Here is a 23152-nt window from a genome sequence, read left to right on the forward strand (position 1 = left end):
CGTGCTCGCCGCTTCCCGTCGCCGGCCATGGCCACACGGTGGGGGCCGGCCGGCCGCCCGGCCCCGCCGGCCGCGTCCTCCATCTCCCACCGGCCCGGCCGCCGCTCGGCCCCCCGCGCGGGCAGCGCAAGCGCGCAGCTGCTCCCGCCGCCGCCCCGCGTGCCTGCGCGCGGGCCGCCCGCGGGAGAAGCGCGGGCCGCTCTGGGCACGGCAGCACCAGGGGTCGCGGGGCGGCTCCGCCAGGCCCGGGACGCGCTTCCACGCGGCGGCTGCCGGGGCAGAGCGCGGCGCTGCCGAGGCCCACGTGCGGCGGCGGCGCGGGGCCGTGCCCGCCGGCCATGGCGCGCGGGGCCGCGGGGGGTGGGGGGGTGGCGCGGCACGCTCGCGCCCGGCCGTTGGGCTTTCCCCGCGCCGCCGAGTGGGCAGCGGGCGGGCGCGCGCGCGCTCGCGAGCGCGGCGGGGGCGGGCGCGCGCGGGGTCTCCAGTGGGAGCCGCGTTCCCTGTGGCAGCGGCGGGGAGGGCGGGGGGGTGGGGAGGAGGGGGGAAGAGGAGGGGGGAGAGCGGCCTGCTCCTCCCCCCTCCCCTCCCGCCTCTGCCCCTGCCCCGGGGCGGCGGGTGGCGCTGGCCGCGGCGGCTTGGGGCTCAGTGTCCTTGTGCGGAAATGACACACGGTCCCGTCACGTCACGCGAGAGCGCAGCGCGCGGACCCTCGCACACAAAGAGCGGGGGGGAAGCGCGGGCACCAGCGGCGGCCGCTCCAGCCGCCCCCGCCGTCCCGGGGCTCCCGTGGCCCCGCGGGGAGCCTAGGTAAGTCCCGCCGCCGCTCCCCGCCGCGGTGGCGGGAGGGGCGCCGCTCCGCGCAGCCCGCGCCGGGCAGCGCCGCCCCGGCGACCGGGGCAGGAGCGGGGGGGGGTGCAGCGGGAGCGGCAGGCCCGGGCCGGCCCCTCCCCCGGCCGCGGCGCGGGCCCCGGCGCCGCCGCCCCTCCCCCTCCCCCCCGTGGGGCGCGGGGCGGGCGGCCGCGTGGGGGGGGCGTGGGGGGGCTCTTTGTTCGTTGCTTGGAACGTTGCTATAGCGCTGTGGCTCGGGGCGCGCGAGGGCGCGCGCGCGCTCGGCCCGGGTGCCTCCATCTCCGCGGCGGCGGGGGGGGAGGGGGGGGAGGAGGAGGGAAGGGGGGGGAGTGGAACGGTCACGCCGCCCTCACCTCCAGCCTCACCTTACCCCCCCTCCCCCGCGCGCACCGGCCACATAGATCCGCCCGGGCAGGGTTCGGACCGGAAGCAGCGGCCGCCACCGCCGCCGCGTCGGGCTCGTGGGTCTGACCGCGGAAGCGGCCCGGGCCGCCGCGTGCGGGGCGCGCGGGGCCGGCGTTACCGCAGCGCCCGCCTCGGGGCGGGGCCTCGGCGCCGCGCCGCGCTGCGCTGCGCCGCGCCGCGGGCGGCTCCCACGTGGCAGGCGCCGGAGCCCGCGGCCCGCCGCGCTTCCCGCCCGCGGCCCCGCGCCCCCCGCGCTGTGTGCGCGTGGGGGCTGGGGGTGAGGCTGCAGCGCCCGCGAGGAGTTCCCCAGCGTGGAGTGGGAACCTCCCTTCGTCCCGCTCGGGGTTCCTGCCGAAGCGGGCAGCTCTGAGCCGGAGGCTGGGCTTTGGGCTGCGGAGTCCCGAATCGCGAGTAGCCGTGCGGGGGTGGTCTCCCTCCGCCCGCGCGCATCCTCACCGCCGCAGCGCCCGGTAGTTGCTGATGTTCGGTACAAGTTCCTAGCGCAGCTGCGTGGTCCGTCCCAGAGGAACCTTACACGCGTATTCCCCCGATACCTCTGTTCAGAAGCTAGATCAGCTTCATGGGAACCTTTGGAGCAGCGTGTAACCACGTGCCTTGTGAGAAGTGAAGTGAAGGCTTCGGTCAGACCCTTAGTTGATAAAACTGTCTTAGTAACATCAAGCTGATGATTCCGTGATAATTCATGTCAGTTCTTGATCTGTAAAGAGTTGACAAGACCAGAGAAGGCCCGTGTAGGGGGACGATCTGCCTCCATCCCGATCACCCTGTGCTTTATCCTGCTCTCTCCTGTGGTATGTCTACACAGTCTTTTGTAAATAGAAGGGAACAAACTCTGAACCAGCAGAATGTGAGCCGGCTGCAGTCCAAGAGCCATGTGACTGCTTCCACATAGCGTTGACGCAGTCCCAGAGCCTTTGGTTTGGAGCGCAGATAGAGCTTGTCGCTGGCACCTGAAACCCCATTTCTGGGGCGCATATACTATAAGAACAGTGTATGCCTGACCCTTGGGCATTCAGATGGGGAATGAAAAGTCTTTTCCCTACTTCTGCCTAATGCCTGGCCGTTGGATTCTCAATTTACTTGAATGATTACATCTGGTAAAACAAACAGCAGTGTATGTCGATAGATATTTTTTCTATCTCGCTAAGTCAAACTCAGCTTTTGACTAGTTGTACTTTCTATCTTTGCTAAGTATTTTCTTAACTCAGGTGTCCAGTGAATAAAAAATAAAGTTTAATGTAGTTTGAAGGAGATTTTAAATTGTCTGTAGGAAGTTCAGATGGAGCAGAATTTTAAAATAAAGTTGAAGAATGAGAGGGGAGAGAAAGAAGCATTGAGAAAAACTGTTCCTAATAGACCAGGGAAAAACAATTGAACAAATTATACTTAATACATTACATTACATATAGCAGTTAATACATTGCTGAAAATAAATAGTATTACACTGATCACTGCAAAATGACATTGGTGTTTGAGAAAGTATGGGGGGCAGGTAGGGAAAATTTCAGCTATAAGTAACTTGTGGGAAACTGAGAAGCATGATTTTTTTTTAACTGCATCTGCAGATGTAACTAAAAATAAAATTAAATAAACTCAAATTGAGAACATGCCCTGTGAGTCCTGCTGGCAAAATGCCATTGTTAAGAGGCAAGCTTCAGTCTTGAGGCTTCCTGTCCTCCTCCACAAAGCAGCAAAGGAGGTTTTCAAACTATGTTAAGTATAGGGATTTTTCTGTCCATAGGGGTAATGCTTCCAACAACATCTGCTGTTTTTTTTAAAATATTTTTTCATAGTTCAAAAACTTGTGTTATACATGTGTTTATAGTTGGTATTTGATTGTAGTGGAATATTGTTTTTTAAATTATTTAGTATTTTGATTATCAATACTGAATATCAAGAATAAATTTTATTCAAAACTGCATTGTCGGGTCACTAGCAGCACTCTGCTATATTAAAATTGATTGATAGAACAGAAGATAAGCTTTTACTATTCTTTATGCTGTCTCCCTGCATTTTGCTCTTTGTTCAGGGAACTGAAGCAACATTCTTATTTTGGAGTTTCTTAAGATGTGTAGTCAATTTGAAATCAAATACTATTTTCTCTTCTTTTTTAATTAAGGTGGTTTCAGGTACTAGACTTAATTTCCTTAACCTGCTACCTCAACCTGTGATGTTCAAGTAACTACACAACCCTTTTAAAAATGTTTCTATAGAAAAAAAAATCACAATTTTGTGAGGAAAGATGACTAAATATATAGAAAGTGGTAAGGTGTACAAAACAAATAATAATTTTTTTTTAATTTGTATGTGTTATAATAGGTTTAGATATTACTTTGTAGCATTGGTCAGTGAAGATGTCTCAGGCAAAAGTGCAATACACTGACAGTGACCCTTTCTAGTTATTTGCTGATTCTGAAGATCATGCCAGTGAGTATGGTGATGAAGTTTTCAACAACAGAAGGATATTTAAATAGAAAATAAGAATGTTTTTAAGGAGGTCTTCTACAGTAATTAGTCAAGTCATTGTCCCACTGAACTGAGCAGAAGGCAAACACTGACACTAATAAACACATTTTAAGGCTTCATTTTGGAGTAGTATATATGTAGTAGTTCTGTTGAACTGAATTGACTTGCAGTGATTTTTACAAGGTGGGGGAATTTAGTATATATCCTAAGGATAAGAGTAATTCTGAAGTAACTGAATCCAGTACTGAAGCTAAGAAGGGAAAAGATTTAAATTAGTTGGCTCCCAAAGGAGAACTCAGACTTCTTGTTTCTCTAAGTTCCCTTCTACTGTCCAGCAGAAGAGCCAGAAACCCTGGAAAGCAGCATGCCCCTCGAGCAGAAGGCAGCTCCTGGACAGGCTGAAAACAGGAGTGTGCCTAGCGTCCTTTCTCCTGGGCCTGAAAGGGCTGGTGGGATCCTCTTGAGAATGGGCATTTGCGCTCGTTATTTCCAATGCCCTTTTCTAAAAATTGTTTTTCTAAAATACCGCAAGGGACAAAGTTTCTCACTGGCTAGAGGTGGCTGGAGGTGCCCCTACGCGCTGCTGCTAGGACTGCTCCCAGCTGGGTGCAGGGCCAGAGGCACGGAGGCACAGGTGCTCCTCTCGGAGCCGTGCTGTTGTGACACAAAGAAATGGGGTTTCAGAAGACCAGAGGGAGCCAGCTAAGGCTGGGGAGGGGGGAGGATCAGGCACTTTGTGTTTGACCCAGGGCATGTTTCACGTGAAATAAGGCAAGAGAGACCCATAGACAGGGAGCAGAACCCCAGACACTTTACTGTCTGGTGAGTATCCTGTCTGCTAGATTAATTAGTCATTGTCCTCTGCTAAAGATTAATAAACAAACAATAATTATGGTTGAATGAGGGCAGACTATACTTTAATTATCCAGCATAATAATATTGTCATTTTGTTCTGATAAAATTGTGTTACAGAAGGCATGTGTAAGAGAATGAGCAACTTTTTCATGTTATTTTTAGTATGAAGTGAAATAACAGCAGTTTGATATACAGAGCTTGTGAAATTTAGCCAATATTACCTCTTTAGCACATCAGCTTTTTTGATGTCTCATTATTTACTTAACTTTACTAGTTTACCTATACTTCAAAGAAATCACTGTCTTCCACTGCATGCTAAAAGTGAGGAGACTGATTTCCCCCCCCCCCCCCCCCCGTACTCTAAGGAATATTTAATGTTACTAGCAAACACACATATCTTTTGACCAAATTGTAGAGAACAGTTCATCAGATACACAAAAAAAGCAGAATACTTTTCACAGAGGCTTCTGAATTTTATATATAAAGCAATGTACCACCATGAGGCTATAAAAGGAATAAACATAATGCATAATGTCTAAAAACAGGTATTTTTAATAGCAGGTTCTTATAGCTGATAATGAAGAATTAGACATTCTTTCCAGCCTACAATTAATATTAAAGTTTTTAGGAGATGATCTGCATTCAAGAAACAGCAGCTACACACTTAACCATGCATTAATGAATTGAACAATATCATCTTGTGCAAGCATTTAAATTACTGAATAACAAATCCTTCTATAAAACTGGTAGCAGTGATTTTTATTATATTACAGTATAGTAGTTAAGATACTGATTAATTTTAATGTGTAATTATAATACACTTCTGTTGTGAAAATGGAATTGTATTCTGCATGCAGCATGTATACACTTTTGTACTTTCAAAAGTATATAAATACTTATATATGTCTCATATAAGTAGATATATACATAAATAGTCATACCTTGAAAATGATCATTAGGGCTTTCTTAAATAATGATTGTGGGGGCAGACAATTGCCTTGATCACAAGATTGTTACTATTTATCATCAACAAGACCTTTCTTCTTTATATTGTTTTTTGCAACGGTCACAGGCATAAGATAGGTAGAAAAACATCTTGCTTTAAGCAGCTCTAAGGTCAGTAAATGAGCAATTGTTAGGTAATAAATATGAGGAGATGCACATCATGGGATAATTTAAGTTAGACTTATGATTTAATTCCTTTATAGATATCAATTAACTAAATACATTTTTGAATAGCTACTTGTCTGTTATTATAACTTAGTTGATGGTATGAGACTGAAACACGTTTAGAATATACTTTGTAATTTGCTCCCTTATTCGTAATATCTTTGCACCTTATTGTTTTAAATATTTAAGGCTTCTGTGCATATTTCAGGCACACTTTTGATAAATGGATTTTGCTTTACATCCAAAAGTAGCACCATATTATCAGTAAATGCCCAGAAGACCATAAGCATTCCACAACTTCTCTTTTATTAAGGTATCTCTTTTCTAAGGTATTCTTCCTCAATGTAGAACCTGCAGGTTTGAGTGTGTGACCAACTTCTCTGTTAGCAATGGTAATACCATTTTAATATTTGATACTAATACCAAAATATTATAAAGGATATGATATATTAAGTATCATATCCTGGTAAGTTTTGTGAATAAAGGCATGAATCAAAGTGATGTGAATGAAAGTGGGGAATGTTCTTTCACTTCATTGAACCTTCTCTTTCCCCTGTCCGATCTGATGAGGAGAAGGGAAGGCAGGATCTGTGGGAGGGAGATTCATCCGATAGGGAAAGCCAGGGTGTGCTGGAGCACTTGAAGCCCTTCTTCATTCGCTGCCCCAGCGCACCGCTCCCCTTACCCGCTCGCCCAGGTGACTCCTTCCATAATGCTTATAATCTAGTGATTATTAGGTCACTCTTCTAGGATTTTGGGATTTTGCCTCTGCTACAGAGTCAAGAGCAGGGGAGTAAAACAGGTTTTCTAGCTTCCAAATAGTTAAACATTGTACCATTGGTAAGCGAAATATCCTACCCTTGCTTAGTACTGTTTTCTGTATGAGTCCTGAAGTACTGAGCATGTACTGAGAACACTCAGTCCTGGAGAGCAGGCCAGATGCAGGGAGTTCCTAGTGCAAGCATCCTAGCAAGGCTTAGGTGGTTTTGTGTATAGAGTGCACCAGAAACTCAGTATCTAGACGCTATAACCACCTACAAGTTCAGGTGGTAGCTGAGTGGCATTTCTGGCTCTTGCTGCAAATCATAAGATCTCAGAACAAATGTGCTCAGGTCTGTTTCTTGAGTTAGACTTCAGTGCTTATTTAACTTAAAAATAGCTTAGCTTAAAATGGAATGACACGATGTCGTACATCTGATGAGCTGTCTGCAAATAAGCTCATTATACATTAGTTTGAAAAGAGGCATACCATCGTTTACATGCCTCTGATTGCAGATCTAGGTAATTTCATTCACTTCTCTTACAAGAACAAAACTTTAATCATCTTAAGAAAATCTGTTCTCTTTCTGTTAATATTTTTCAACTCTTTCAAAAATCTAAGGCTGTACGGTTGAGGCTAGAGGACTGAACCAAAAGGAGTATTTGTGTCCATACAGGTGAGTGCTAGCATCACACTGGCCCTTTTTCATGACTCTTAGCAATTGCTCAGCGCATGGATCTGTACAATATCAGTCTCAGCACTGCTAGCTATCAAGGCAGTTTAGATATTTACGACGTTGATTACATAGAAGTTATTAACTACAAATTGTTTTCAGGAAGACAGTGCTCAAAGTACAGAGGCTGCTTTACCTCTTCTTTGATTGTTGGATTTGTCCAAGTGCTACACATCTTCCTATTTGTCCTACGTTAGACAGGTTTAGCTAACAGCTATACTAGAAACAGATTGCCTTTAATCAAAGTCACAGACTCTTGAAGAAGTGTGTTAGACATTTACTTTGTTTTCAGCATTCAAAGTGTAGGATTCGTAATCAGGGTTATTCCTTCTGAATACTCTATATACTCTCTATACTTAAGCTGAAGCATGGGTGAGAATGTTTTAGATTACCTGTCATAGGCCTATTTTGGTAGATGTTTCTAAACTGTTCACATATTCTCTGAAGCAGAGCTTTGTGCACAAGATAGAAACCAAAGAATTTAGCCTGGAGAAAATGCTTCTAAAAGAGCTTGCTTCACAAAGTATTTGCAGGCAAAGCTCTAAAACTTGGAGTTCAAGGAAAGTACCATTTTTTATGTTGATAATTTGTAAAACATGAAGTTTTTTTTAGTCAATTGAGTTGGAAATACAGGAAATTTCAGCTAAAATTTAGACTTACTGGTGTTTAGGCTGCAGCTCCAATGGACTTCATTAGGCTCCCGATCTAGTTCTTAACGTAGCTGTTGTAGGTATTTGGTATGTTTGGAAGTCCTCCTCCCAAGACCTGTTTTCATAAGCAAGAACTGTGTGCTGCAGCATCCACTGTATCCCAGCCAGGTGAAGTAGCCAAGGCTGGTTACTCCTGAGTCCCTACACTGGCAGTCAGCGCGGCAGATCCAGGTTCCTAGCTTCAGTGTGAAACATTCTCCCCTGCCAAGAGCTAACTGCTATCATGGAAGTATCATTTAGTCAATGCCTGACTGAGAGGGATAAATATTTCTGTCCCCTATATTAGAAAAAGACATGTAGGGTAACAATGAAATATGTTTGTACACTCAAAATGATGAGAAACAACTACCAGTTGTTCACTTTACTGGCTGAATTTCTTACTTGATTGCTTTTTGTACTCTTTCCTCACAGGCTTTTCTAGATCTTTTTTCTCTGACTTAATTTATTTTCACTCTCTGGGCCAGAATGCTACCTCACAAGAGGTTTTGATACTGCTACCTCTGTTGTTGAGGGACTGGATATTTTGCACGAATAATGATTCACCCCAAAACAGAATTTTAGATTTTCTGAAATGTTTTTGTCTTTAGCAAAGTTGAAATAACCAACAAATACTAATGTTAACCTAACAGAGGCAGGCATATATGCATACACTCACATACACGCAGACACACACTTCATCTTTTCTCATAGACTCCTAAATTCCTATGGAAGTGATGGTACAATGACCGTTGGTATCCCTGAGTCCTCCTCCTACTCACTTATGAGCTAGTTGTAACCCAAATTTGTAGTGCGATGGTGTTGTAAAGGAGATCATAGGTGAAGTTTCATGCAATGGTTGAACCAAGCAGGTAGTGTGTTAGTAACAAAATGATTTTAATTCCTCCTTTACATCCCCAACCTAGTATATGTTCCTGAGTTGGACACTTAATTGCCTTATTTTTTATCTCTCTGAACTCGAAGAAAACTGACTCAGGAACAAAGTAGTGAATTAATTACTGCCAGTTTAGCAAGCTGAAACGGCTCCATGAAGATTAAGGTGGGCACCCATGCTTTCCGTAGGGAGCTGATGGGACTATGTAGCAGGAAATAAGAGGGGCAGTGGACTCTCCTGTCTCTCATCAGAAGTTGTTATATGTGCTTAATTTTCTCATAATACTTATGTTTTTACAGCTCTCACAAAGCATATAGGCAACCAACTAAGGAGTATGCCAGTAGGCACCCAAAGGGGAAAAGGCTGGAGCTTGTGCTTTATTTGACCCCAAATACAAAATTCCATGTTTCAAAGCTTCACTAATTTTGATGCTTATTGAACTGTTTGCTTTTAATTATATTCTGGCAGTTTTCAAATCAAGAACATGATTTCAAAATAATAACTCTTTGTCTCAAAGTTGTAAAACAAGATGTTTTAATTACGTCTTATTTGACCAGAGTTTGGGATAGCTTTGGTTTTCCTGATGTTGCATCTTTTAGAAAGTTAGCTATTAACCAAGACATGTGCTGAGGTTTAGTTTTCACTCTTCTCTAGTTTTTGTTAAGGCGTGATTATTCAGATCTTCGTTTATCTTTTTCTTCCAGCTTGCTTGTCTTCCCTTAGGAATTCCAGTTGGAATTCTCCTAAAGCAGTCTTCCAATTTGAGTAGCAGTAGTAGCACAAAGTAGTGAGAAGGAAAACAAAAACTAATTCTGTTGTATATCCCCACCTAGACATTTTGTGTTATCCCCTGCTCCCCCTTATTTTCTTCCCTTCTGACTCTGTGATTAGTTTACCAGCTTTTAGTGGTTTGTTCCAATATTGCAATCTAGGAGTTGGCTTGAAAACCTGAAACTTTTGGTTTCCACTTTGTAGTGGAAACCAAGAAGCTACCGCTCCATAGTGGTATTGGCTGATTGGCTTACTTGCTCCTCAAGCACAAAAGGATACTGTGTCTCATGCTCTTCCACATTTTGGTGCTGTGCAACATCTTTTAGAGCTAAGCCTAATACAGTGTAGTAAAGTCTAAGATCCAAAAATTGCCTATCAGTGTATATGGAATATCAGGGCAAAATACACACATTCAGTGTCACATACTTTTCTTGAAGTTTAGCATAGCTTTCTGATGATGTAGTAGTAAGTAAGCTATCTTTTTGGGATTTTTCATGAAGAACTGTAGTGCTTAACCTAAATTCATAAATAATACTGAGTTAATAAGACTGGGTATTGACCTTCACCAGTACTTAGCAGGTGCTTTACAGGTTGGTGAGGGCCATTTATGTTTCACACTGGTATGTCTTTACAGAGTTTGCACAAATGTAAGTGAAGCAGTTCTAGAATTGTTAAGCTGCCATAATTTGTATGTGGATCAATTCATAAATGCAAATCCTGAAAGAAGAAATTATGTTGGATAAAAGGGGTAGATATCTAAGGGGTTCATAGCAGCTCTACATCCGGCTGAAGGATATTTTTCTGGTGGCAAAATACCAGTCTCATGTTGTCCTCTTAAGTATGCTGTTTATAGCACTATATATCGGGACAATATTGAAGATGAGCATGTCAGAGGATATTTTGGCTCCTCAAATGGTCCAATATGAGCAGATTTTATAACTGTATCTGTGTTTTGTTTGGATGTGTGTGCTACCCATCATAGTGCTGTAGTATAAAATCTTACCCCGAATGTGAAAGAAAAATTCACAGCTACTCAGTATTCAAGTGTTTGCAGAGTTTTTTAACAATATTTTGAAATTATTTAAAATACTTTTCTACACGCCTGCTAGAAAGTAAGATTAAGACTAAACTTTTTACTTTTTTCAGTACAGATTCTCTCTCTCTCTTTTATTTCATTAGCATTCCCACGCAGGCGCTGTAAGTACAGTCTTGGTAGATTAGTTGCTTTATTCTCTAGCTCCAGACAGAACCAGGTAGATTAATTGCTTTATTCTCTAGCTTCAGACAGAAACAGGCCTGCCCTTTTTAGTAACATTGACAAATCTCAGACCTTGGCTAAAGGATAGGCATGAATAATTGAACGAAAGCTATTTGAAAAAGGAATATAACTGTGGAATATGTAAAATATTCTGGAACCAAGGAAACATAATGCTAGGTATAGATGAATATAATCAATGTGTGACAGTTTAGCAATTTTGAGTGTCAGTTTGCAGCTGTGTAGTCATGATGGCCAGTGAGATCTATTTAGGATGCTTACTTTGTAGATCCCCAAAAGATAAAAAATCCCCTTTTTATGGACGTGTCTACAGATGTTTATCCCAAGTAGTTTACAAAATCAGTTTTCAAGGAAACGGAAATACAGTTTAGTCTTTTATATGAGAGGTAAGGCTAAAATCATGCTATAATAAAAGAACTATTTGGTTTTTTCCTTAAAAAAAACATTTTTACATTGTTTAGAGGCTATTGGCTACCAATAAGAAAAAAAATGGGTATTAATGCAAATCTACAGATTCCTCTGTATTGAATTAATGTAATCCATATCAAAAGACAAGATTTTTAACTGCAAGTTTATTCCAGCATATATATTGCACATTACAGTGAGTTTTCTTTCGGTGATGACTTTAGGTTATGACCCACAATGACAATATAAAAGCATTTGACTGTAATAAGAAGGAGGCACTTAGTATAGGGTGGAGAGTTTAACGCAGATAAATTTTGTCTATATATTACCAATGTAGTCTATTATTAGGGAGAAGGTTAAAATGAGTTTTATTTTTCTCCTCAGAAAAAGACATACAGTTTGAAACAAGTTCCTGGCTATCTTACATTACTTGCAGTATAGTTTACATGCTCAACAGGTCTATAGATGGCCAAGAAATACATTAAAATAGCTGGTCAGTACAAAAGTTCAGACTGGAAATTACCCATGGGCTGTTAATGGCCAGTGACTGCAGATTAAAAATAGTAATAAAAATATATGTCCTGATTTCAGAAGGTGCTGATACCACTTTATTTTTGTTTTGTTCTTTAGTGAGATAGAAGATGAACTCAGCTGAAATTACTGATGATGATGAAGGTAAACTGTTATTGTTTTGTGTCATTTGTAATCAGGCAAAAATATATGTCGAATGGAAGCTTTTGTAACCTGATGAAGAATGCAGCTGGTACAAGGAAAATTATATTAATATTTTTAAAAAGCTATCTAAAACATCCTACTATTTTTTGTTCACAGTGTTTTCTCCTCTATTTCCTTCCTCCCACTCCTTGCTGTGATACTGTCTACCCTCAGGCCTCCCTTCTCTAGACTAACCTTCCCCCTACTGTGACTTTTATTTGTTTATACTTTCAACTCTTCTTCAGGGAAGAAAATGGCATTTATCAGATGTCTGTATGGCTTCTTGCATAATAAATACTTGGCTTTGGGGTGGCCTTAACATACACTTATATAAGTGTATATAAGTGATAAAAAATAATTATGATGTTCAAAATACATTTCCATAGAAAGAAACAAAGCACAAAAGATTGTTTTAAGGGTATCGTGGTTTTCTGGAGAGAGTGCTTTATCATTCTAAATCTTCTCTTTTTCCAGTAGAAATTCCTACAAAAGATATTGTGAAAGTAGAAACAGAAAATGAAGATGAAGCTCTAGACTGCTCACTAACATCCAGATCTTCTGAGAAACACTCACTGGATGGCGCAGTTACTTGCCTACAGGAATCCAACAAACGGAAACAGACCTCACTTGGTTGTGATGGTTCAGGGACCCAGCAAGATGTCTTATCCAGTGTGAAGAAAAGACGCTTTACATTAGAGGTGACTTCTCTATATGCAGCTCTGATTTTTTGGTTCATATCTTGTGGGCTAAATTTATTGCTGTTATAGGTAAAAAACAAGTCACTAACGCTTGCATTAATACTGGGTTTGAGTCAAGTATGGCTAATCTTGACCCAAATTGCAGGCATTACTTGTCTAGATATTTCTTTAAATGATTTGGGAGCTATCATATTTATGAAATACCTTTATAGGTTAATTGACTCATCTGGAAGGGTTTTTTTGTTGTTGTTTTTCATAGAACATAGTGGTTTGGACTGTGATTACAGTCCCTCTCATACCACACAGACCTTGGATATTCAGTGGTAGAAGTAGGGCTGTAACATTGCCATCTATGAAATGGATTTTGATGTCAGTGAAACAGGTATAAATGTACGTATTGACTGAAAGATAAAAATGCAGGGATGCGAAAGATTTCAACAGATCAAAAATGGAAGATATTACAACTTCTGAGCTGGTGCAACATCCCAGTGACAATCCAGACATTCGTCTAGCCAGTGAAGGAGATTGCATAATCTTTTCAGTTATCCTATTCTAGTGTTTTCTCTCTAGCAATTGGAGATGATTTCATTAATCTTTGTTGAAACTGAGAAGATTTCTCTTTGTCTTTGTTCCTTTCGGTAGGGAATGCAATGATGATCTTTTCCTGAAAAGTCTTCTACACATGGGAAGATTGCTGTGATACTGTCTACCCTCAGGCCTCCCTTCTCTAGACTAAAAGTCCATTTCTTCAGCTTTTCTTCAGGAGTCACTATAAATCTTGTATTTCTGTTTTTTTCTTTAGGATGTCTGAAAGGGTAATGTCCAGTCTTGGATAGTCATATCTCTTCTAACATCCTGTATAGTGGTATAAACCTTATATTTTGGCTTTGCAATTTCTGAAGGGGTAGAGGCCAGTCTTCAAGAGTGCCATCTCTTCTAACACCCTGTAAAACAGTATAATGACCTCCTGTTTTTCATGCTCAGCACTTTATTAAAATAACCTAGATTCAAATTCATCCTCTTTTGAATAACTTCAAGCCCTGGGTTATATTTAGTTTATGACCTACTCTAATGCACATATCCTTTTCTGCTGTTCTGCTGCCCAGCCAGTTATTCCGTGCTGTATTTGTGCATTTCATTTCTCCTTTCTAGCCATAGTTCTTCATACTTGTTTTTCTTGACTTCTATCTCTCTGACTTTTGGAGGCTCTGGTTTTTATCCCCAACTGCATGGTAGTTAGGCTTTAACCTTTTAAGGATGTTTGTTTCTTTTTTCCTTTCTATTTTTATAATTGTTTTACTTAAACTGTGATTCCTTTGGATTTTATTGTTTGCTTATAATACCTTTTCAAATAAATTTGAAATGAATTGTAACCTTAGACTTAAAATAAGATCAGAAGGTGAACCAATAACAATGATAAAAATTCATTCTTAACAGACCCAAGTGAATCAATATCTTTAAATAACATGTTTAAATAACCAACCAGAAACAGTCCTCCATAACTTTAAAAAAGTTAACTGTTTTTCTGTTCCCAGGATTATAATTGCATTTCTACACTATGGGAAAGCCATGAACCAAAACAAAAAACAAAGAAATAAAAATACCCTAAATAATACTTTACTGTATTTTTTTGTAAAGCATTTATTAATTTGATATACATAAGACAGTTAAGTCCTCTGGAGAAAATTTGGCAGTGCGTATTTGAGTAAAGATACCTAGTTAAGAGGCACACATTTATAGCTAATTTTGTTTTAGTTGATGACTGCAAACTATTTCTGTTGTAAACAAAGGACAAAATACTAATTATTTTTCAAAATACTGTAGTTGTAGTATATTTTTACTGCATATCACATAGACATCCATGTATGCTACCATAAGCACAGCTGTACTGTTTATTTTACGGTTATACTATTTGGCTGGTGATTATAGTATTAAGTGGTTTCAGTCAGAAAACACTTCACAATTCTTTGTCATTCTGACTGTCACTTAATAGCAAAAATCCATTTTTCTCTATATTTCTAAAAAGAATTTCCCATTTAGAAACTGGTAAGTTTTGAAAATTTCTATGCAAAAGTCACTTCTGAATTGTCGTGTGTTTGATTTTTTTGTTTCCTACTCATATATTTTATCCTGCTTTACTTGTATGCCAGAATATCGTTCTGCATTCTTACAGATTTAAAAAAAAATTGTAAAATACCTGGACTTTAATACTCAGCAAAGCAATGACTAAACAACTTTTTAAAACTTGGCTTAGAATCCTGAGAGATAATGTCAGAGATTATTTCACAATGAATTATATTGGTCAGTGCTTACCAAATACTGCATTTCATAAATGTTCAAAAACATACTTAATACAAAAACTTGTTATGCAAATGTAATATACAAAGCAGCACTATCTTATGTATGTTTAGTCTTATACAAGAATCTCTGCTAATTTTTTAATAATACTTTAAGACTGATTATGTTAAGTGGATGTAGTATTATTTGAAATACATCTTTGTTTGAAGACAATCCCTTTGAAAGTTACTGAAAATTAATGAAAAAATTTAAATACAGTTTGATCTTAGGATTTATGAAAAGCCTTTTGTATATGCTGTGGATAGTGCTGTTCCCAGCTAGAAACTCTACGGAGGCAAGATAATCAGAAGCAAAAGGGAAAGAAAAGGAGAGTGCATCTGAAATAGAAAATACTTAAATATAGGTCCAGATGTGTTATCATCTGTTAGTCCAACATTGACTATGTCTGTGTTTCTGAAATGCAGATACCCAGATCCCTCTCACAACCAGATGCAAACATTGTGAGCTGCATTAGTAAAAAGGCAGAAGTGCTGCCTTTACAGCAGAGATTTGTCGTAATTCTTAGCTTAAGCACTTACTTTCTATCCGAGAGCCATATCCAAACTTGCGAACAAAACCTTTCAGAATATTCACTTTCAGTGCGATAAGTTCCTTAAGATGATAAATTTGTACTGTTTAATACACATTCTAATATTGCTTTGTCCTAGTTCCATGTCTGAGCTGTGCATTAATAGAAGTTACACTCAGATTGCCATTTTTTGTTATATAATTAAATAGGAAAAAATATGACAAAGCCCGAAGAGGACTAAGAGACCATTGGTGACCTATAGCAAGCTGTTTAATAAGGAATGAACTGAAATCATACCTATATTGCGTTCCTTATTGGCAGTGGAAATAGTCCTGTTCTGCTGTCAGATGGTGACTATTTAGGAAAGCTAAATTTTCGCCTTGAGGTACCTCTCTTTCTCCACTGATGCATATAGGTGGTCTGTATAGCAACTACAGTTCCTGTGTGGGAGCCTACAGCTAAGTATGAGGAATTTGGATCACGGTCTGTTTACAATTCAGCCTCTTGTTTTTGGTAATCTACAAGTCATGAACAGCTGATTTAGATAAGATATATCATACTACTTGCTGTTGTAGAAGCCACTCTATTATAGTCGGTGATGTTCCAGAATTCAGGTTTCTTGCTGTCCTCATCTCAAGTGTGCTTTAATCTGAGCAGGTCTGGAGAGGCAGCCTCCTAAACGGGACCTCAGCCTTAAGAGTCCTAAGCACCACAGTTAGCAAGGATTCTGCATGTTCTTTGAGATATATTGTCGTTACGTTATGTTCTCATTTATCATCTGTCCATCCACACAGCTTTGAGTGTACACACAAATTTTTGTATGTGGGGTTGTACTGATGTGAATGAGAGCAGAGCTCAGAAATAGAGTTTCAGTTTAATTGAGTGTGTTGGTCCCTAAATTTGGAGCACTCAAGTTGTTCTGTTTCAGCCTCTTTTGGTTCCATATTGCTTTAGAAATTAAAAAGTAATTAGATTCAGTTTGTCACTGGAGTAAGCAGATGCCAAGTGTGGTGACTATACGTAGGGACTGGTTTAATTTCATGTGTTACGGTTTTGTTTTTCAGAAAGGAACCTTCTGAAAGGAGCCTTTCAGGAAGCTTCTCATTGTAGGTTATATTGAGGTCTTCACTGGAATAAGGTCTCTTAGCTGAGAGCTTAAGTCTGTGTTTCATTTATTTTAATGCTTGGATGCAAATTCTGTATTATTTTATCTAATTAATGTTATGTGGAAGAAACCAGGAAATATGTTTCAGTATGGTCTCAAAAATCTGTGAATGTTTTCTCATGTTTGAATTCGGTATTTTGGTTTTTCATTTTGTTGTATCTGTTTAGCTTCCTAAGAATTATTTGCAGTACCATGTGTCTTCAAAAAAAAAACCTAAATATTTACTGTAAGTTGATAAAATGCTTGCTCCAGATTTCAAATAGTGAAGAAGAGTTAGAAGATGATTGAGAACATGAGTGTCTTAAGAACTTAGTGCTGTTTTTTGTATAAACCATTTAGAAAATGAGAAATCCAGTGAATCTACACTTCCTTGCCTTTCAGAAATAAAGAAATCCTAGGTTCTCCTTTTAAAAAAGACAGTATCAAGATACTGTATTTTTTAGGTGTTTATTGTTTGAATTGAATATTTTAATGTTATTCATTCTCAGAAACGTGTTCAGGAGTTTTACAACATTGTAAAGAGAAAAATAACTGTATAAACCTTTCACAACAGAAAGAAAAGAATGAGCATAATTTTGGTGTCCTATAGCCTTGGTAGTGTTTTCAAAAGCTAACCCAAGGAGAATGTTGAAATATTAAATGCAGTTGGTGGAGGCAGTGGCAAGGTCACAGGACTAGAAGTCAGAAAATCTAGATTCTATTCTTGGCTCTGTTGCTGACTTGTTGCCACCCAAGTTCTCTGCAGCCCAAGATCCTCACATGCAAGGTGGAGGATAATGATACTTAATTTGGGAGAATATTTAGAGCTCTGTGGGGCAAAAGTATTTAGGATTATATTGCATTTCTACACTATGGGAAAGCCATGAACCAAAACAAAAAACAAAGAAATAAAAATACCCTAAATAATACTTTACTGTATTTTTTTGTAAAGCATTTATTAATTTGATATACATAAGACAGTTAAGTCCTCTGGAGAAAATTTGGCAGTGCGTATTTGAGTAAAGATACCTAGTTAAGAGGCACACATTTATAGCTAATATTTTTAAGGCAGACTTACTAATACAATATTTATTCATTCAAAGGGCCCCTATTCAAACATGAAGAACAGAGACACTGGCTCACCAACTCAGGTAAATACAGAGCAGCCAAACAAGAACAAGAATCCTAATATAACGTGGCTCTGTGAAGAAGAACCCTTCAGTGACATAACCACTCCATCTTATAAAAAACCTCTCTATGGCATCTCACACAAAATTACAGAGAAGAAGAACCCACCAGGAACAGAGCAATTTGCTTCTTACGATTTGTTTGACAAAATCAGTCCCAGCAGTCCCTCGCATCTTCGGACTTTGAATGATCAGCGCAAAAGGGATTCTGCTGCAACCATTGCTGTAACAGCTGCCAGCACAGATTCTGATCCAAATATATATTCTTTAATACAGAAAATGTTTTACACGCTTAACACCCTCAATTCCAATATGACTCAGCTTCACAGCAAAGTTGACCTGTTGTCTCTGGAGGTTAGCCGAATTAAGAAGCAAGTCAGTCCGGCAGAGTCTGTCGCTGAGTTCAAGCCTCCACCTGAGTACCAGCTGACTTCTGCAGAGCTCAAACAAATCATGGATCAAAGCACATCAGGTGGAGACTTAGCCTGCCGGTTACTAGTGCAGCTCTTCCCAGAGCTCTTCAGTGACGATGAATTCAACAGAAACTGCAGTGCATGCGGCTTTCTCAACAAAAGGAAACTTGAGTCTCTTCATCTGCAGCTTATCCGTAACTATGTGGAAGTTTGTTATCCTTCTGTGAAGAATACAGCTGTGTGGCAGGTGGAGTGTTTGCCTCAAGTCAATGATTTTTTCAATAGATTTTGGGCCCAAAGGGAAATGGAAAACAGTCAACAGAATGTGCAATCATCCAGCTTTTATGAGACTGAGCAGGTAGAATCCTCTCATTTTATTGAGGATAAAGAGCAAGAAGAAGCTCTGTCCTTGGACAGGAGTAGTGTCATTGCCTCAGATTATGTTCTGGATGCTCAGGATCTCAACGAATTCCTAGATGAAGCTTCTTCTCCTGGGGAATTTTCTGTTTTTTTGTTACACAGATTGTTTCCAGAACTCTTTGACCACAGAAAATTAGCTGAAAGGTACAGCTGCTATGGAGACTCTGGGAAGCAACTGCTGGACCCTCATCGCCTGCAGATAATCCGTAGGTACACTGAAATTTACTTTCCAGATGTGCAAGAAGAAGAAGCCTGGTTGCAGCAGTGTGTCCAGCGATTAAATGATGAGCTTGAAAATATGTATATGGATGGAAGTGAATGTGATCAGATGAGAGATGACTGTTATGATTCCTCTAGTTTACCAGATGATGTATCAATCATAAAAGTGGAAGACAGTTTTGAATATGAGAAACCTGGTAGGCGCTCAAAAAAAATCTGGCTTGTACCCATAGACTTCGACAAACTTGACTTTCCCCCTCCAGATTTTGATGTTCCTGTCCCAGATTACTTGTTGAACAAAGAACAGATTAAAAACATATATGAAAGCAGTCTTTCCATAGGCAACTTTGCCTCTCGATTGCTTGTTCTCTTATTCCCTGAACTGTTTACTCATGAAAACTTGCGGAAGCAATACAACTGTAGCGGATCTTTAGGCAAGAAACAGCTAGATCCCACTAGAATTAAATTAATTCGACATTATGTGCAGATACTGTACCCAAGAGCAAAGAATGACAGAGTGTGGACATTGGAATTTGTTGGGAAGCTTGATGAGAGGTGTCGGCGAAGAGACACTGAGCAAAGGCGCACGTACCAACAGCAACGTAAAGTCCATGTGCCAGGGCCCGAGCGGAGAGAATTTCTTAGCTATGCAATAAACCCAGAAAGATTCAAAGAAGAGTTTGAAGGACCACCACTACCACCTGAAAGAAGCAGCAAGGATTTTTGCAAGATACCACTTGATGAACTTGTTGTTCCTAATCCAGACTTTCCCGTGCCTTCTCTGTATTTGCTGTCGGATAAGGAAGTAAGAGAGATAGTACAGCAGAGCCTTTCAGTTGGAAACTTTGCTGCCAGGCTTCTTGTAAGACTCTTTCCAGAACTCTTTACTCCAGAGAATCTCAGACTGCAATATAACCATTCAGGTGCTTGTAACAAAAAACAGCTCGATCCCATCAGACTGAGACTGATCCGTCATTACGTGGAAGCAGTTTATCCCGTGGAGAAAATGGAAGAAGTGTGGCATTATGAATGTATACCGAGCATTGATGAAAGATGCCGGCGTCCTAACAGAAAAAAGTGTGATATACTGAAAAAAGCAAAGAAAGCAAAAAAGTGACAGGATCTTGAAATTCCTAAGACTTTGACCACTAAATTATTTGTCAGGATTACGCTTTGTTTTAGACTGAGGGGCTTGTCAGAAGCTGAGGGCGCTCAGCATCTAGGACAGTTAGGCACTAAGGTTGTTGCTTTTTAATGTGTGTGTTGCATATACATGGGCACTGCAGCAGTGGGAAGTGGCTTACTACATTTGTACATGGGTAAAGATTGTAAGTCATCGGTGACAGAGTTATTAATGACTTACTAAGAACATGAATTTCACTGGTGCAAATACATGTATTAAAACTGTATTATTCCACTCCCCATTTCTGCATCTTCCTTTTTTATCACTTTCTAATAATAAAGATTTTTTTTAAATAAATCGTTGTGCTCTTCAGGGGCAGTTTTTCATTATACCCTTATAAACAGTCATGTTAGTTAATTGAGCGTCTGAAGTTTAAACTTCATTTAAATACAAGTTTCACAATTTTTGAAAGTGCCATGTTCATTGAAAATCACTGGAATATCAGACTTTACTTCTACAGTAATTGCAGCTATACATTATTTTTGTTCTTGATAATACTGAGATACTGAAAATAATAATACTGTGTCAAAAATGGGTCAGAATGGTATAATTTCCATTTTTAACTGTTACCCATGTTTTATTTCTATAAATAAGAAATGAACTGTAAGAATTGAGACTTGAGAATAGACACAATGTAAATGTTTTTCTACATTGACACTACAAGCTTAATCCCGGCCCCATGATTTTTATCTTGTTGTGTTCGTCATCACTGCTGGTATGATTAAGGCTGGCCTGTCTGAGTAAAGCCAGCAGAGCACACCCAGGCCTATAGCTGTGGAATGTAGTGCCATTGCCTGTTGGTCACTCTATTTGTAAAATAACAGAGACAACAAGAAAAAAAAAGACTTGAAACAAGAACTCAGAAAAAAATTAGACCTTACTCTCTGTGAAAATCATGATTCCAAAGGTTTCCACTATTAATATTTAATTGAATATGCAAGAAGTACATGCAAAGATTGTTTTTGTGATGGAATGAAGTGTTGCAGGGTCCCCACTTACAAGCTGTTGTAATGTAACTCATTCTTTGCATAAATGCAGCACTGTCTGGGTTTTTCAGGTGTAGGGATATGTGAACTCCCTCCTTTATCCAAAATATTTAGTGCAATTAATAGATATGTGGAGGCATAATTGCATAGCTTTGGGTCACATGATCAAGATTGCATCACTTATATGTTTATGTGTAACCAAGACCACCAGGAACCCAGTGTGATTTTGCTGTATGATTCATTCACTGGAGGGTGCTGCTTAAAAACTAGTTTTCCTCTTCTTTTTTTACTGATGTATATGGTGAGAGAGAGAGTCAGGCCTTCACTTTTAGGTCAGTAAAGACAGTGATTGCTTAACACTGTCTCTGGGAAGCCTTGGAGCAATTGTTGATGTTCTCTGTGGTCCTTTTTTTGTTGTTTACTTAGATGGGTCATAGTATCAAATTTTAATTCAGCTCCAGTGTAATTTTCTATTTTAGCATTTGTAAGTAAGTACAAAATACTTGGTATTTTTACTTCAGATTTTTAGAATTTATTGTTCGTAGAATCATATTGATCCCTCCTTTTAAAAAACGAAAGCAAAACATTTGTTCCTAATGACAAGAATTAGCAAAAGTGTATTATGTTAAACCAGGAGTAAATCATAATAGATACTAAATTTTCTCATTTTCCCCGTATTCTAGCAACATTCTCAAAGAATGTATGAAGAAAGTCATGAATGTACTAAATAATACGCTGACACTGTTTAAATCCATTTAAATTTAAATGTTTCCTGATGGCTTAAGTAATAGCAGAACATGCACAAAATGGATATCAGAGCAAATATGGCTATAATAAAATTAAAACATGTTACCAAAGATAAAGAAATCATACCACATCTGCATTTTATCTTTCATTTTAGTGCATAAATTCAGCAACTTGAATGTATCAGAAACACAGACTTTTTTTGTAATTGTATGCTACCTAGCACCTCTGTGAACTTTTTTACATGCACTTTTGTGGGAGATATAAAATGATAGAAAACAATAACAGCCTCTTAATTTGATGTTGCGAATGGCTGACCAGAAGGTAAGAAATGTGAAGTGCAAGTTTTCTCTATAATGTACTTTTACTTATCTTAATGTCAAATGTGTTTTATGGCTAAGTGATGTTAAAGCTCCCTAAAGAATTCAGTATGTATTAAACTTCTGTACAATTGACAGATGTTACTAGCTAGCATGCAAATTTGAGACATACTGCCTTTTACTGTAGATGTTGACATTTTGCAATATTTTGAATCACCTTCTCCTGACAGGTCAAAAAAATCAGTTCCTTCATATTACTGAGTAGTGAAAAATGATTTTCACCTTCTAAAATGACATTTTCAAAACTGAGTATAGAAAGATCCTCACTGTTTTTTCTCTTAACTTCTAATAACTATGTACATTCCTTTTTATCTCGCTCTCCACAGTCCTTTCATGATTTTTTTTTTGATTGTATGTTTTATAAGTGATAGAAAGAAAGTACAGACATATGAATAGCAACATAGTTCATAAAGACAGCTCTTGCAGTGCATACGAAGTACAGCCACTTCGTCCAGTTTGTCAGTCTTGTAAATAAATTAAAGGTATATTATTTTCATACAAGAGGAATGTTGTCTGGTGATTGCTTGAGTAGAGTTACACAAGCAGTAGTCCTTTTCCTATAAGTCTGTTACTGAGATCTGAGTTAGCCTTAGCCAGTCAGACTGAATACGTAAATGAAAATACCCTAGTTTGCTGCAACCATTTAGAAAAAAAAATCTGTCTTTCAGAATATTCTTTTTAAAAGAATATGCTATTGAAATGCTGTTTTGGAAGTGGGGCTAAAATAGGAAGATTGCTAGATACTAACTGAAAATGTCTGGAACATATGTAACCATACACACACTGACTTCCTATTAGATGAACATTACTTTCTACTTACTAGGTCAATAAACCCTGTTAAGGTGAATATCAAGTGTCTATATCTGCTCATTATAATTTAATTATATCACCTTTTGATAAGCACTG

The 23152-nt window shown here is 39.9% G+C and overlaps 1 protein-coding gene across 2 annotated transcripts; it reads left to right on the forward strand.

Annotated features, from left to right (window-relative positions):
• The first annotated feature begins 560 nt into the window (after nt 1–560).
• On the forward strand, nt 561–22747 carry BEND3 (BEN domain containing 3). Of its 2 annotated transcripts, none has more exons than XM_062572688.1 (4): nt 561–807; nt 11923–11967; nt 12481–12704; nt 17818–22747. In XM_062572688.1, exons 2-4 carry the CDS (start codon nt 11934–11936, stop codon nt 20068–20070), a joined length of 2511 nt encoding a protein of 836 aa, XP_062428672.1. In that variant the 5' UTR covers nt 561–807; nt 11923–11933; the 3' UTR covers nt 20071–22747. The 2 variants fall into 2 exon arrangements, with proteins under 2 accessions (XP_062428672.1, XP_062428673.1); XM_062572689.1 differs by having other exon boundaries at nt 12484–12704.
• The last annotated feature ends 405 nt before the right edge of the window (nt 22748–23152 follow it).

Source organism: Rhea pennata, chromosome 3 (assembly GCF_028389875.1).
Source record: "Rhea pennata isolate bPtePen1 chromosome 3, bPtePen1.pri, whole genome shotgun sequence".
Classification (NCBI taxonomy): Eukaryota; Metazoa; Chordata; class Aves; order Rheiformes; family Rheidae; genus Rhea; species Rhea pennata.

Bases quoted from the DNA above. Each gene is read 5' to 3' on its own strand.
- BEND3 (XM_062572688.1), top strand. From the start codon at position 11,934: ATGAACTCAGCTGAAATTACTGATGATGATGAAG. The intron at 11,968-12,480 runs GTAAACTGTTAT...CTCTTTTTCCAG, and splicing joins AATTACTGATGATGATGAAG to TAGAAATTCCTACAAAAGAT. The intron at 12,705-17,817 runs GTGACTTCTCTA...ATTCATTCAAAG, and splicing joins AAAGACGCTTTACATTAGAG to GGCCCCTATTCAAACATGAA.